The sequence below is a fragment of the Phalaenopsis equestris genome, unplaced genomic scaffold, assembly GCF_001263595.1.
Source record: "Phalaenopsis equestris unplaced genomic scaffold, ASM126359v1 Scaffold000536, whole genome shotgun sequence".
Classification (NCBI taxonomy): Eukaryota; Viridiplantae; Streptophyta; class Magnoliopsida; order Asparagales; family Orchidaceae; genus Phalaenopsis; species Phalaenopsis equestris.
In genome coordinates this window covers 445,921-462,800 of record NW_018164976.1, presented here as the reverse complement: position 1 = coordinate 462,800, position 16,880 = coordinate 445,921, and the positions used below count along the sequence as shown (strand labels likewise).

The 16,880-nt window shown below is 33.9% G+C and overlaps 1 protein-coding gene across 1 annotated transcript; it reads left to right on the top strand.

Annotated features, from left to right (window-relative positions):
* Positions 1-4,957: 4,957 nt before the first annotated feature.
* On the top strand, positions 4,958-16,555 carry LOC110028891 (small nuclear ribonucleoprotein Sm D2-like). Its single transcript, XM_020730935.1, has 5 exons — positions 4,958-5,117; positions 13,066-13,093; positions 13,584-13,661; positions 15,468-15,572; positions 16,189-16,555. Exons 2-5 carry the CDS (start codon positions 13,076-13,078, stop codon positions 16,303-16,305), a joined length of 318 nt encoding a protein of 105 aa, XP_020586594.1. The 5' UTR covers positions 4,958-5,117; positions 13,066-13,075; the 3' UTR covers positions 16,306-16,555.
* The last annotated feature ends 325 nt before the right edge of the window (positions 16,556-16,880 follow it).

Sequence of the window (16,880 nt, the reverse complement as noted above, 5' to 3'; positions counted from 1 at the left end):
GGGCTTGCCCTTATAGGAAGATGCGAACCCCAGAATAGGTACAATAACCTGAATCTCTGGTTATGAGTTTGCTTTCGTAAGGTCTTCTTCGCGGGTGTGTCTCTAAAGTGTTTTGAGCTAATTTTATTTCGAGCATCACTTTGGAGCTATATTCACGAAGTCCACTTAACGAAAGCTTTCCCCCACAAACTTATTGTTTGTTTTCATCATTGTATGCCTTGGCTCTTCAAATTCCTCTCTTCTTCGGACCGTCCATATTATATGGAATAGAGAGTTATTCAGAGAAAGGGGCTAAACAATAGTAGACAAGCTGTCGACTCTATGACAACAACTGAATGACATGTGGCGACAACACGAAGCGGAAGTAGGCACAGTCAGAGTCAGGAGAAAGGAATGAAAACCATAAATGAAGAGCCTCTTAAATTCATAGTAACTTAAGAAGATTTTGGTCGACAGACTATTGAACCACTGAAGGACCAACTTTTTCAGGGTTGTTAGAAGATGACAACACATTATGGGGCCGTCAATTTGGAGCAGACCAACCGATGACTCAAATGCCTATGTGTTCGATTAGGTCGATCCTCCCTTTGCAATAATCCAATCGAGAGATCCTTAGCTTGAGCGAGGGTACCACCTATTTTATTTGGCAAGTAAAAGCCCCCTTTGCGAGCGACCAGAAAGGAACTTGCATTCGCTCTTCCCATCGCCTGTTCAGCTGTGGAGATGCAACTGTGTCGGTTTGATGGGACTCACTTTGTCCCTCTGTTTGCTGGTTGTTGACCTGGTTGTCCAGAATAAGCGGGTTCCCTGGTAGGGATCTTTAAAGATGGACCCCCTAAGGTTCTGCTTCAAAACTAGGGGTCTGGTTGTTCCTCTGGGTAATTGCTGCTCGAAGGACCTCGAATTGCTTCATCATGAGGGTCATCTGGGCTTGCAGGCCTTAGACATGTGCATGGACGTCCAGTTGCTTAATATTTCTACCGGATTCCATGCATGTTATCTCTTTTCAGGAGGTTTCTCCTTTGTAGTATTTTTCCACTTCTCGTATGTGGCATGATTCACACTCACCACACTATCTTTTAGGATGTTGAATTCTAAATTATTTTTTTGTGAACAAGCCCCGAGAGTTGAAACCATACAAAGGAGAAAAGAGAAATATATAGTAGAACAAGTCCAGAATTCACTGTAGAGAGAATTGAGAGAGCCCCCTTTATTCATACTTTTTCCTCTTATTTAAAGAGATGTGTTTTATACAATTACAAAAAAGGAATGAGTAGTTATGGAAATTGCTCTTAATATCATTTATGTTATGATCAATCATATGAATTTCATACTATATCTGTATTACAATTTAAATTTTAATATGACGGTAATTGACTGACCAACTTGCTTAAATTTGATCGACTGAGTTAACCGACTGAGTGGTGATCACACCTTATATTGGTCAACTGAGGCACCTAGTCAAGTGGCAATCTCGTCTGTCTTGGTAAAAGTGGGTCGACCAATTAGTCACGATCAAGATCTCAGACCTATGCTCTGGTCGGTTTGGACTGCAGACGTGGTCTGTCATTCGGATCTCTCGTCGTGGTGTGTCAGTCAATTCTTGATCACGTAGTTGGTTGTAGGACGATTTGACAACTTAGTCGTTGGGCTATCGTCTGAGCCATTCGATTGCTTTGAGGTTCGTGCTGATAGCTTTAGTGTATACATTATCATAACCCTAGATGTCACATGCGAGACTGCAGCGAAAGCTGAAGATGTCGCAAAGGGGAAGACAACCAAAAAAGAGCTCGGGACCGAGAGAAGAAAAAACTCTAGGAGCTTGAAGGGTAAAAGGAGTTTCGATCGAGGTCTCATCGTACCAATATAATAAATATGACGACTTCCCAATGCAGTCTTGGAGATTTGGTTTTCAGAAGCATAGGTTTAAACGAGCGCCCCAAATGCAAACAAAAGTGCAGTTCGAACAACACAACAACACACCAAACACAACCTTATAATCCCTTGCCCAAACTTGTTATTACATGGTGAAATCATTCACGCATTGGGTGATGGAAAAGCCTTTTATAGTCCTAAGCAAATCAACATCAAACATGTTATGGTATGGCTCATATACCATATCGGGACAGACGCTGGATCGAAGCGGAGCAGAGCGGAGCGGAAGAATCTGTCCAAATTGGGAAGTTACGTGGGTTGGGGTGCGGGGGCAAAGCCCCGCGGTATGGTACAGGGGTAATGTTGTAATTACATATTGTGCCTAAAATTTGTAATAGTCACCTCAGTTTTTTGACCAACAATCTCTTTCACAATAACTCCACAATTGTTTCTTCAAACAACAACAACTGCCCCTAATAGACCCTTATTTTTAATAGTTAGACTAGCCAATATCCATTATAATACATTAATTAAATTAACAACATCTTGAATATTTAAGGACCAAAATCGCATTGATCGAGGAAATTGAGTTCAAGCAAGATCGTCTGAGTGGATTAAGTGGAAATGAAAGGTGTCATTAGTGTTGTAAACAATTGACATGATAGTACATGATAATTTGACTTAAACTTCGACTAAAAAAAATGTGTTAAGGACGAGCTAAATATTTTTTCAATTGAGTTATCGTCTCAGAATTTGACACAATTAAAATTTAGGGTCAAATCCAGGTTGAAAACCTTAAAAATAACCCATTTTGTAGTGAAACTCGTGAATTTATATGGGACAACAGGGCTGAAAAAATATTGCATCAGGACTTCGCACGTGAAGGTGACAAAAAAAAATCGGCCCGGTACCGGGGGGAATATTCACCCGTGTTATTCAGGTGCTATTATATCTTATTCAAGTGTCATTGTGTTCTGAGAATATTTTCGGTGTTATAATGACACAATAATACATCAATAACACTTGAATAAGAAACAATAATACCTGAATAACATACAATAACACCTGAATAACACATGAGAAATATTCCCTTGTGTTACCGGACATATTTTTTTTCTATCACCACCATGTGGCGTGATTTCATTGGACTCCACACGTAACTCTACGTGCGGAGTCTTGATGTAATATTTTCTCATCAGGGCTTGGGTGCTTCAACAGAAAAAATATTACATCAAGACTCAGCACGTAGAGCTACGTGCGGAGTCCAGTGAAATTACACTGTGGAGGAGATCGACCCGGCAACACAATGAAATATTCTCCTTGTATTATTCAGATGTTATTGTGTGTTATTCAGATGTTACTGTATGTTATTAAGGTATTATTGTGTTTTGAGAATATTCCAGGTGTTATAATAACACAATAACACATTATAGTCCTAAGCAAATCAACATCAAACACTTTGAGTTCGTTTGGGATAGCTTTTTGGCTGCTTCGTTTTTCATAATCCCACCACAACTTTATTTGGAGAACTGTTTTCCTTAAAATTCTATGATAGAAAATAGTTTTTTTTTCAATATGACCTCTTAAAGTGCAGCGGCTGCCAAAAACTTGTGATATAAAATTTTGAATTTTAAATAAATTTGTAATAGTCACCTCAGTTTTTTGACCAACAATCTCTTTCACAATAACTCCACAATTGTTTCTTCAAACAACAACAACTGCCCCTAATAGACCCTTATTTTTAATAGTTAGACTAGCCAATATCCATTATAATACATTAATTAAATTAACAACATCTTGAATATTTAAGGACCAAAATCGCATTGATCGAGGAAATTGAGTTCAAGCAAGATCGTCTGAGTGGATTAAGTGGAAATGAAAGGTGTCATTAGTGTTGTAAACAATTGACATGATAGTACATGATAATTTGACTTAAACTTCGACTAAAAAAAATGTTTTAAGGACGAGCTAAATATTTTTTCAATTGAGTTATCGTCTCAGAATTTGACACAATTAAAATTTAGGGTCAAATCCAGGTTGAAAACCTTAAAAATAACCCATTTTGTAGTGAAACTCGTGAATTTATATGGGACAACAGGGCTGAAAAAATATTGCATCAGGACTTCGCACGTGAAGGTGACAAAAAAAAATCGGCCCGGTACCGGGGGGAATATTCACCCGTGTTATTCAGGTGCTATTATATCTTATTCAAGTGTCATTGTGTTCTGAGAATATTTTCGGTGTTATAATGACACAATAATACATCAATAACACTTGAATAAGACACAATAATACCTGAATAACATACAATAACACCTGAATAACACATGAGAAATATTCCCTTGTGTTACCGGACATATTTTTTTTCTATCACCACCATGTGGCGTGATTTCATTGGACTCCACACGTAACTCTACGTGCGGAGTCTTGATGTAATATTTTCTCATCAGGGCTTGGGTGCTTCAACAGAAAAAATATTACATCAAGACTCAGCACGTAGAGCTACGTGCGGAGTCCAGTGAAATTACACTGTGGAGGAGATCGACCCGGCAACACAATGAAATATTCTCCTTGTATTATTCAGATGTTATTGTGTGTTATTCAGATGTTACTGTATGTTATTAAGGTATTATTGTGTTTTGAGAATATTCCCGGTGTTATAATAACACAATAACACATCAATAATATTTAATCACACAATAACATCTGAATAACACACAATAACACGTGAATAATACGTGAATAATACGAGAGAAATATTCTCTCGATCACTCCACGACATAGTTTCATTGGACTTCGCACGCAGCTCTACATGTGTAGTACTAATATAATATTTTTTCACTTCAACAATCTTGTGCCGCCCTAAATTTTTAAGCACAATTACATAAAAATCATGGAAACTTCTTATTTTTAAAACAATCATCCTCTTTCATCTATTTTTCAAATTCTCACTCAAATATTCAAATTCAAGTAAAACCTTAATTCATATTTTTTATCATTATTAAATTCTCAAAAATTTTATGGCGACAGGTATAAATGCATAAATTGTAAAGAAAATTACTTTATTAATTTTTTTTTTATTTTTGGTTTTGGGGTTTAGGGTTTGCGAAGTGCGAAGGGCAAAGTGCGGCAAGGAGGAGGCGAGAAGAGGCGAGAAAGGGGGCGAGGCGAGGGAATCCAGGCGAAGCCAAAAGGTTGAAGGCTCGAAATCTTCTATTCCACCGATCGCCAATCCAACAAAGGTATTTTCTCCTACAGATCTGTGCAGATCGCTCTACTCTTTATCATAACCTTAATATCATGTAATAGCAAAGGGTTTCCTGGAACTATTCACATTTTGTAACTAGAAATCAGTTTTTCTTTGAATTGGGGCATTCGCATACATAGCAGACAAACTCTCATGTTTACACTGATGGCGCTCAAATCGTTAGTTTCACATAAAAAAATAGCACAATTATCACATTTTAGAAGTGAAATACTCCTTGTTCATGCATAGGTTTAAAGCACCGAAGTGCTATTTATCTAAATATGTAAATACATAAGAATCTTGTGCTATGTATGTAATTTTTTTGAAGAATGTGTTTTGATTTTTTTCCCTTTGTGGAGTGCGCTGTTAATGGTTGGAACTTGGAAGGAACTAAGAAGCAGGTTGTTTCCGAGTTAAACGAATCCAGTTGAGTTATAGGTCATGTTTGATCCATATAGTTGGCAGATTAAACGGTCGGGTTTGGGTAAGATTTGATTAGTTGATTCAAGATGATTATTGTAGCCCCATAAATATTTATGTTATTTTTCATTGGAAATAGTTTGGCAGGTTTATAAAAATGTGATATATTGCATGAGGTTTATTAGAAGCTTTATTATTTGGAGCTAGGCTTTTTCGGGAGATACATTTCCAGCTTTTGCTGCAAACCGTATGTGTTTAGGGGTTTTTGCTACAGTCAGGATTTGCTAAATCCTGTAAATTCATATTAATAAATCTGGAGATGATTAAAATTTGAAAACCATTTGGCATGATCATTGTTTAATATTCACAAATCCCAATGAACTGTTTTGCTATTTGTTATAGGATTTAACATTTGTGAGAGGAGAAGTGCTTAAATCCATTAAATCCCTTGAATGATAAGTTTTAACTATTTATTTATTTAAATGAGTTGTATCAAATTAGTAGAAATTAAAGTTTCCAGAATTATGTTTTGCAGAATCGAACCTAAAACTTGGTTAAATATCACCTAAAACAAGATAACTGGTGATCTCTTAAGGTTTTTTTTTTTAGCATGTCTTATGCTTCCATATCTCAAATTCCTGTTTTTATTTTGTCTATTATCAATGTTATCTATCTGATATATTGAATTATTTTCTGCATTCTTAGGTCTATTAGGATACAAGTATATTTTAGTGAAGCTTGATAGTGTAAATCATTCTGTTTTTTCAATTCTTAAAAGTTTGTCCTGGGGGATAAGATTATTACAAGTTATACTTGGGTGTTTCTGATGTTCTTTCACTCAGAATCTTTGGTTGCAAATAGAAAGGATTGAACATTATTTGAAAGATTTTGAGAATTAAGACCAACTAATTATATTAGGCTTATTTTTTTTGTTAGCGGAATTAATCTAATTCCTTGCACTTGTATATCCCAGTATAACATATATAAAATCATTAATGAATTGGTGATGGAATGTTCTTGAGGACAATGTGCACTTTTTGACTGGCGATTACTTATGGTGATATGTTGGGAAACTTGGAGTGGTGAAGTGATGTTTAGAGTTGAATTTTGTGTGATTGATGGTGTAGGCTGAGAGTTATAATGGGACAGTGACATATTTGTGGAGGCTTGAGGAGAAGATAGGCTCAAGTATGCCTTGTTTGGGATGAGGCCACAAGGTAGAGATTGGTTGTTTTTGGGACCTTGGAGGCGAGAGGGAGGAGGCTAGTGGTGAGCATGGGAGAGGCCAGTGTCTTTTGGTGAGGGTTCCAAATCTTGGAAGGCCTATTTTAGGGTTGGATTTGGGTGAAGAGAACAATGTCTATTGAGGTTTATAGGGGCTATGGGATACATGAAGCATGTGGTGGCATGGTAGGGGACTCAAATTGATATGCTGAGTGGAGATAAATAAAATACACAAACGTAGCTTGACTTATCGAAGTCCAGAACTGAATTGTGTAATGCAGCCTCACCAAGGGATTCAATCACAAGCAAAGTTTTATTAATCTTTCATTAATGTCAAAAAAAAAAAAAAAGGGTACATGGAGTTTTTATAGAAAAATTAAAATTCATCAATAAGAACTCTTCAATTTTTCGCCAACTCATTTATGGTGATGGAGCGTTTTTGATTTGCATGCTTTTGTTTTGTTTTGTTTGGTATGGTGGACCAAGGTCTGTTGAAGAAAAATTCAAACTCTTTTCCATCTCGTGCCGATGGTTTGGATAGAAGAGGGGGCCGATCATGCTTGAATGGAAAGTGGAGTGACCCTTGATTTGAGGCATATATTGAATCTTAGGAGGAAAGTGTCAATAAATCTTGTTCCTGCTTGTATTATATGAAATTTGTAATGTACTTTATGATGATAAATCTTCAAATTGATATGATGCTCTGATGATGAAGATAATCCTATATTAGTGCTTCTTTAACTTTACCACATTTATAATTACTCTACTCAAACTTAAAAAAAAAGGCTGTAGTCATCCAAATTGGCTGGAGAAATTTTATCCATTGCTGTTTGGTTCATCCATGTGGTTGCAGGAGGTGATTGAATGTTTGTAACTATTGTGGCATTATCTAGTAGAGGGTACATTATTTCTAAGAAACTTATATTTAAGTTGTTGTAAAATTTGATTGTTATCTACTTCAAGTTAGTAAGTTCCAATGCATAATAAATACTTTAGAAAGTAAAATATTGAGTGCAAGGAATAATAGGTTGATAACATTGGTCAAAACTAAAAAATAAATAATTAATTTAAGGTTTCTATGCTTATTACTTTTTATGATTGCAGAGTAGGGGAATGAATTTATATTATTTTTTGGTGATGAATACTTATGAAAATACACATGAAAAATAGCTTCAAGAAATTTATTAATATTATGTCAATTTGTTGTGACTCAAGTGAATGAAGATCGTGAATACAAAATGTTAGTTAAAATGCAGTAACTTATAATGGATGATATGTCATATCAGTTACATCAATAAGCATAAAAACAAGTCATTTATGCCTCCATGCAGCTTGTGATGTTTTGTGGGATTTGCAATGGTGATTTAAATGTAAGAGCTAAGTCAGGCTATATGTCTCTCGTGGAGGGTAACTTATATCAACTACCATGCAGTGTATAAAAAAAAATTTAATATGATGATCTAAGCCCACAATAAGTGTGCAAATTAGTAGAAAATCATGCATTTTTCTTCTTAGAAGGAGAAGTTTCATTACTCATGTCATTCATGGTTGATTAGAAAAGTTAAAGATTTGAGATCACAACAAATATGTGTATCTCAAGAGGCGAAGGTGTATTGTCCTTCTCAGGAAGAAAATGCTCGTTAGAAGTTATGCCTATGCTAGATGTAGGGGTAGAAATATCTGAATGAGAAACTAAGGATGAGTGAAAATTAGTACAAGCGTCAATCAAAATCAACTAAAGCTGCACATTTTCCTTTTTAGAGACATTTGAATTCGGGGTTTACTTATGTGGTTTAGATTGGCATTCTTATCTACTGGCTTGATCAGAAAAAAATTATGGTTTTATTACTAATTTTGTATACATAATTACTTCTTTTATCATTGGATAACATCCATATCACATAGTCAAAATTTGTCCAGAAGAATGTGTTTAACCTATTAGAGGACATCACACCAAATTTTGTTCCTTTAACTTTCTAGTTTGATGGGGACTAGGTGTCTAGCTGTCGAATGTTGAGATGTGTTATTTACTCAACTTACATGAAATGATATAGGATGTGGCTCAAATTATAAATTGGTTGTTTATGAGCGTTTGAGTTGATATGATAGTCATTACATTGCCACAATCAATAAATAATGTACGAGCTGAACTAACATGAAATGATATAGGATGTCGCTCAAATTATAAATTGGTTTTTTATGAGCGTTTGAGTTGATATGATAGTTATTACATTGCCACAATCAATAAATAATGTACGAGCTCTTGTTACATATGATGTATGTTTGATTTGTTCTTTTTTTGTGCCACTAATTCTCAATATTAGATCTTGAAATAGAAATACATCTCATGAGTACCAAAGGGGCAGAGGAAGCTTATCATTAGTTGGGGGTGTATTATCTCCAATTTCTTTGTAATCGTTTGATTTAGCTGCTGAAGAATAATCTGATGTTGCAAAAAAGTTGCGGTGGCTATTACATTTATTTTTTAAAGTCTGACTGCAACTGGAAAACTGTCATCGCACCTAACCAGGATTGATGGAAAAACACTGATTTATTTTAGTGGTAGCCTTTTGAAAACGATGCCAAAACGCAGTTTATCAACATCACTAATGCCCCGAACGGACCCTTAGTCTCTTTGATGAAGATGATTTTTCCTTGCATTGATGTCATATATGACTTTTCTTGTCACTTGAAACAATAATTTCCTTAATGTTCCTGATAGTTCTTATCTTACTAGGGGTCCTATGATGTGCAATTCTAGCTAATATATACACAATAATTTTCAATGTGGAATTTGAATGCATATTACTTACATATATAATTAAAATTTAAAATCAAGAAAATTAATTGAAAGTATTTCATTGGTATTATCTTACTGTTCAAAGCATTACTTTAAAATGAATACTTGTTATATATATTTAATTATAAAAATAAAAATTTGAGACAATATTTTCCTTCAAAATTATGTACCATTTTCTACATCAAGAATTGTAGCCCAATAACTGCATTATGTAATATAGATTAATAATCCAAACCCAAAATTGATAATTATTTAATATTATTACATACTTGCCTGAATGTATTTTCCATAGGTATTAAGTAAGATGTTATTGAGTTTTACTTGGTTTGACAAAGCGCAACCACTCTAATAAATACTTGTAATGTGCATGAATGCTCAAAACCACATGTGGTGTTTTATTTATTTATTGATTTTTTAGTTTTTGGAGAATTGTAGCTTAGTTCATTCCTAATCATTCACCTAAGACCTTAAATTAAGAAAGTAGTAGCTGCAGAATAATCTATAACTGAATTATTTGTAGTTATGCATTTCATCTCATTATTCACCAAATGATTATTTCTCTTTAAGTGCTTGTTTCATGCTTCAATATTTAACTTGAAACATTTTGTTAAAACGATCAAGCATGTCTATTTGTGTCAACTTTATTATTTTTGGAACCAAATAAATCTTATTAATAAAAAAGCCTACAAATTATTGATCCACTTTGAAAATATCCAATGTTATATCTCATCAATGTAGAAACATAATTTTGATCCTTATGATAGTGATGATTTTGCCGTTAAAACTATAGCCTAAGCAATTTCATTTAAATTGCATTTTTAATTTAATATTTTATTGACTAAATATATAGTCAGCACGATGCAATTATAAACCGTAATATCAATTTAAAATTAAAAATTCTAAAAATCCACCACTCAAATTTATGCGAGATGACTTAGGTTTAGGATTTTTTTAATCCAAATAATATGATGCTTGGTATGCTTTTATACGACAACAATAAGCCTTTATCCCATTAAGTGTTGCGGCTACATGAATCATTCTTCTCTATTGTGTCCTACTGAGTGTCATATTTTCATTTAATTATAATAAATTAAAATCATATTTTATACAAGAAGCCTAAGACTTTTTAGGTCTACCTCTACCTTTCGTAACATAAGTCAAATTTAAAACATCTACTCTCCTAACCGGATCTTCTGATGGTCGACGTTTAATGTGAGCAAACCATCTAAGACAACTCTCTCTAATATTGTCTTCCATTTGAGCTACACCAACCCTTTCATAGATACAATCGTTTTGCATTGTCTTTAAGTATTAAACCATTCATCAACCTAAGCATTCTAATCTCAACAACATTAACTTTAGTTTATGATTCTCTTTGGAAGGCCAACATTCTGCACCATAAAGCGTTGCAGGTTTCACCACTATCGTATAAAATTTTCCTTTAAGTCTAAGCTGTTCTTTTCTAGCACACCCTGATGCATTCCTCCATTTCGACCATCCAACTTGAATTCTACTTAAACATCCCCATCTATATCACCATGAACAGTAGACCCAAGATATCTAAAATGTTCACGCCTTCTAATGACTTGATCACCTATTGTTACAGCTCTGCCACTAGATCAACTACTATTAAAATACATTCAATGCATTCAATTTTAGATCTACTCAAATGAAGACCTTTAGGCTCTAATGTAGACTTTTATAATTCAAGTTTTTCATGAACCCTATCTCTATTCTTATTCACAAGAAGGATATCATCAGCGAAAAGCCTGGTATGCTTTCATACAAGAAAAAAAAAAATTTGTGAACGAAGTCACGACTTACTAGTTATCAACCAAATTGACAACTTACAGTTATCAATCAAGTTGACAACTCAGTTTCTTTTAATGAAATGAAACACAGATAGTCTTTAAGCTGATTGATGATGAAATTAGCAAAAAAATTAATTAGTTTTTGATAGAACATAGAAACAAATAAAACAATAAGCAGACAGCCAAATTTCCACAAAATCATATTTCCTATATATAACATATTTTTATCAAAATCGAGAATACTAAGGTAGCCAGTAACAAATTATGTAGAGGCAAACAATGAACAAATTATCAAAATATAAAAAAAAAAGTTCAAGCTTTATGCTATTACAAGAAACGACATACCTCAAAAATAGGTAGTTTGTCGTCATGCGAGTATTACGCATGAAGGAATTACAAATTCAACTTACACACGCCATTAAACATTAGAAGAGATTATATTCAAGTAAAAAATTATGAATTGCATTCTTTAAACATTCTTTAAACCACTATTTATGTATAAACTCAACCTATGTGAATGGATAATCTTGCATAGGATAAATCTAAGCTCATCTCAAGTTTAATTTTTAATTTTCCACATACAGTTGAACTCCATGCACTTAAATTTTGAAACTCAAGGCTTTGTTTATGTTCACTACTGTATAAGGAAAAAATGCTCGCACGAATCTCAAAGGATCGAAAAATCAAGGAAGGAGACCCTAGGCGATCGAAGTTCCGAATTGAAGAGCGAATACCGACATATAACAGTTATCCGACCACCATGAATTGATCGACTGACATACCTAGTGACCGATAAATCTGGTGACTAGAGAATCCATCCGATGAGATGACACGATCGAGTGTTCGAAGGACTTTCATCGATTGACTTGATCCCTCGGTGAAAGTCAACCGATCGACTGACTTAACCGGTCGACCCGAAACTTCGGACGACCGACATATATTATATTTTCTTTGTATTATAATGTAATTCTCGTTTGACAGAATTCAGTTGTTTGGGCAGTTATCTTAATTGTTCCCTCTTTTTTGTAACTGTGTTTTTAGGCCCCTATAAATAAACGGTCACGACATAAATAAAGACAACGTTTCTCTCTCACTCGAATCTCTCTCTTCTTCTACTCTCCTCTCAGCTCTAACTCTTGGGACATGTTTCTCGAAAGATAATTTAGGATATAACAACTACAATTTTACATATGCACTGGATGGTGCATATGAATTGGATAAGGGGAAATCAGAAGACAACATAAATCTCACAGCCCGGGACTAAACCAACAGGTTGCCAAGCACACCACTGTAGCATCTATTCTTTTTAAACTCGTTCTATTTTATACATGTTAAAATAATTTTAAATTCCATCACATAATAGCAAAAGGCTACCACATCACAAAAAATGCACCAACGAAAAAATAGAATACACCATTTTACCTAATTTTGGATAGTTTTTTATGTATATGTATGACCAATACAAGAATGCACACACTTATATATATATTATATATATTATATTCATTTAAACTTATGTTGTATTAGTCTATTTGTCGTCCTCCAACTACCAACTTCAAGTTGCATTTCTCGTAATGTTCTTTTGATATCTGTTGTTGCACATTTTTTTAAATTTATTTTTTCATTCATCTTATATTCACAATGATTTTTTTCCATGAATTAACTCTTTTTCTTTTAATTTTATGCAGGTTGTAGATAATGGCAGATGATGCTGATGTAAGTTTTTCTCAGACCAAATTGAAGTTTGCTTAGTCAACACAGATGACATCTAGAACTTGATTTTGACCACATTCAATCTTTATTTTAGTTATCATGAATCTTAAATACCAATTTATGATTGTCTTCGTGAATTATTTGAAATTATTGGCTGTATGAATTTCAAAATATATTCTATGCAAATTATGTGGCATGTTGATTTTCTGTCATATTCGAAGTTTGAATTATATGATACATGAAAGCTTATAAATGCCTCTCTCCACACTGTTACAGTTTTACAAATTCTAAATACACTAAAAATATATACCAAGAATCTTGCTTTTGTTCATTTTATTATTTCATCTGGACTATTTTAAATTTTCACTCAAGCCATTCATCTAGCATTTATTGAACTAATCATTACAGAGCTCTAATTCTTTTTTGAAATCTGTTTAAAAGATTTCTGTTCTGGTGCTAGAAACTTTGGAAACCTTATACTATCTTTTCTCAGGTCGGAAAGAAAGAGGAGGAGGAGTTCAACACTGGTCCTCTATCTGTTTTGATGATGAGCGTCAAGCAAAATACTCAGGTATGATACATTATGAATCACTTTTTAATTTGTTCTGTTCATGTAGCTGATTAAAATTTTTTTCTTGTTAAATAAAGATACTGGAATGATGCAGATCATTAGATATTTATTTTTTGGGTAAGCAATGCATTATTTTCAGGAATGGAACCAGGGTATATCGAGGGCGGACAATTGCCTACCTTGGAATTTGAGATTTCTTTATGTAAATAATAAAATTTAATAAATTTTTTCTTATATACTTCATACAATTTAGTAATTTTGCGCCCCTCCCCCCTCCGTATATTATTTTGCCAAATACTTGAACAAATAATATTGCCCATTTTAATAATAAAGCTGGTTCCAATCCTTTTTCTTCTTTAGTTCTCTGACATAGTCGAGCAGTGGTGTCAAACAAGGTTACAAGGAAGGCAGATCATGGTGTTTTCTTATATACTTGAACAAATAATATTGCCCATTTTAACAATAAAGCTGGTTCCAATCCCGAGCAGTGGCGTCAAACAAGGTTACAAGGAAGGCAGATCATGGTGTCATTTTTTTTTAAAGATAATAAATCATCCCCATGCATCATATATTAATGGGGGCATAGGGCTGATTATAGAAAAATGCATAGAGATAAGCGACAACAGAAAATATTTATAATTTTTTTTAAATATCAGTTAGGTGAAAGAGTAGGGGTTTAAGCTCCTTATCTCAAGGATATAGGTGAGGTTATAAACCATTAGATCAAATAGGGGTGTCAAATCAGGCTTGCGGTTTGGTTCCGGTTTGACCCAAAATTGACCCGACTTGAAATTGCTTTGACCAAATTTAGCTGAATATAAGTTGACCCTAAACCAGTTTAACATAAAGCATTGTAGTTATCTGTGTCAAATTTGGGTCAAATTCGGGCCAAATTTTAACCAATCTCAGGTCAAATTCGGGTTTACAGGTTGACTAAATCAGTTTCGAGTCAATCTCAAGTTGGCGGATCAAATAAATTAGGATACTTAATCCCAAAGAGACCGAAAAATTATTCAAGTCCATCTAAACTTTGATTTTTTGAATCGAGTTCTAGTCTAGTTGGCGTGTCGGATGAGTTTTGACACCTCTAAGTTTAAGGCCCTAATTGAATTTTACTTCAGTGTAATGTATTTGGTGATGGATAGAAGTTTGTATTACCTTTGAAGTCCTTAAAGGTTGTGTCGGATAATGTTTCCTTTCCTTCCAAACTTTGATGATCAAGTTTCAATTATATTTTTAGCTAACTTTCACTTAGATTCTTTGAAGTAGCTAAACAATGTAATTTCTCTTTTCTAAAGATGCAAGTGCTCATATTTTTAAAAGTTTCACATGCAATTTTTTTTTTTTCATGAATACCTTTTAAGCTAGCATTGTTAGTCCATAAATGTCTTTCTTCCATTCAATCTGTCCTCTTCAAATTATTCCAGACGGTAAATTTCTCATTTTAGCAATTTAAAGGACCTTTCATGGGATCAATATAAGGTTGAAAGACCTAATATTTGAAGTATATTTGGAAGTAGATTAAATAGGTCTTTATATGTTATGTTGCTAAAAAATATGTAGTTTTATGTATTTTGCCTTTGAATGAAATGAGCGCAATCAGTACCCACCCCAAGTAACCCTTTGAGGACCTTACTTTACCTGATTGAATGTTATTACTTTTGTGACATTTTCTGATTTTTCTTATCCTCCCAACGCTTAAATTTAATGAATCAACATTGTTTCATTTTCATATTTGAGTATCATTTTTATTTATTTGTGGTTTTGGCTTCAAAATATGGTTGTGTACATATCGTGTTGCCGCAGGTTCTTATTAATTGCCGAAACAATAGGAAGCTTCTTGGACGTGTCAGAGCCTTCGATCGCCACTGCAACATGGTTCTTGAAAATGTCAGGGAGATGTGGACCGAGGTGCTCTCTCTCTCTTTTTTTTTTGAAATAAAATGGAAGATTTACATACATACCACTGAATTGCTATGTATTTCAATGACAAATTTTATGAGATCACTTTTGACTCAATATTGTCATATGGGGCATTTACATGCATATCACCGAATTACTATATATTTACATTTTTAACATCTAAACTTCAAGTTTTACATACATACAACCTTATCTAAGTATAAAAATGCGTATTCTACCTTTTAAAAGTCAAAATAGTGATATTTTTTTGGGGCAAGTATATACAGACCACCTGAAACACTATTATTTGCAAACCAATCACCCTCTTCATCCATTTTTCAAATTCTCATTCAAATATCAAAATTCATGATAAAATAAAACCCAAATTCATGATAAAACCCCAACCCATATTTTTCATTTTTATCAAATTTTCAATGGTTTGATTGAGGCGCGCGTAAATACACATGTTCAGCAGTTCAAAAATAGCTCCTGGTGCTAGTTTTTGTACATAGAAATGTTTCAATGTGATATGAAAGATTTGTGAGGCATAAATGTTAAAATTAAGATGCCCCCATTTTTAATAAACTTTCTCCTGATCTGGTTTCTGAATCAAATATGTCTGCAGGTACCAAAAACAGGGAAAGGAAAGAAGAAAGCATTGCCTGTGAACAAAGACAGGTTCATCAGTAAGATGTTCCTCCGCGGCGACTCTGTTATAATTGTTCTTAGAAATCCCAAGTGAGTAACAGAACGTCTTTCTTTCCATGCTCTGTTTCTTCTGTTTGGAAAAGACTTTGTGGACGCCCGTATAATCTTCATACTCTGACCTGCATTGGGATCTTATCCGTCAGTGTGATTCTCACAAAATTTTTATGTAATGTGGGTTGTTTATCTGATTTATGCATATTTTGATGCTAAATATCGTATAATTTTAGGAAGTTTTGCATACATGCTACTCATTTTTTTTTGAATTTACATATCTATCACCTAAACTTCATTTTTTACAGACATATCATAAAATGACATATCGTAAAATATTAAATCATGAGTTTTGATGCTAAATTGTATCAGCACTTCGATTACAATGTGTTCGGCCCCGCCATATATTAAATATTTAGTTTTTTGTATTCAGTGAGGCTAGACCTGGGCCGTACATGCAACATATTATGATTGGTCTTGATGCAATTTTGCATCAGAAATCTTGATGTAATATTTTTTTTCCCCTTACCTATGCATGAAAATGTGCATTTCACTTATTAAGAGTTAAAATAGTGGTAATTTTGATGCCATGGGCATATGCTTTATGCATAAAAATGT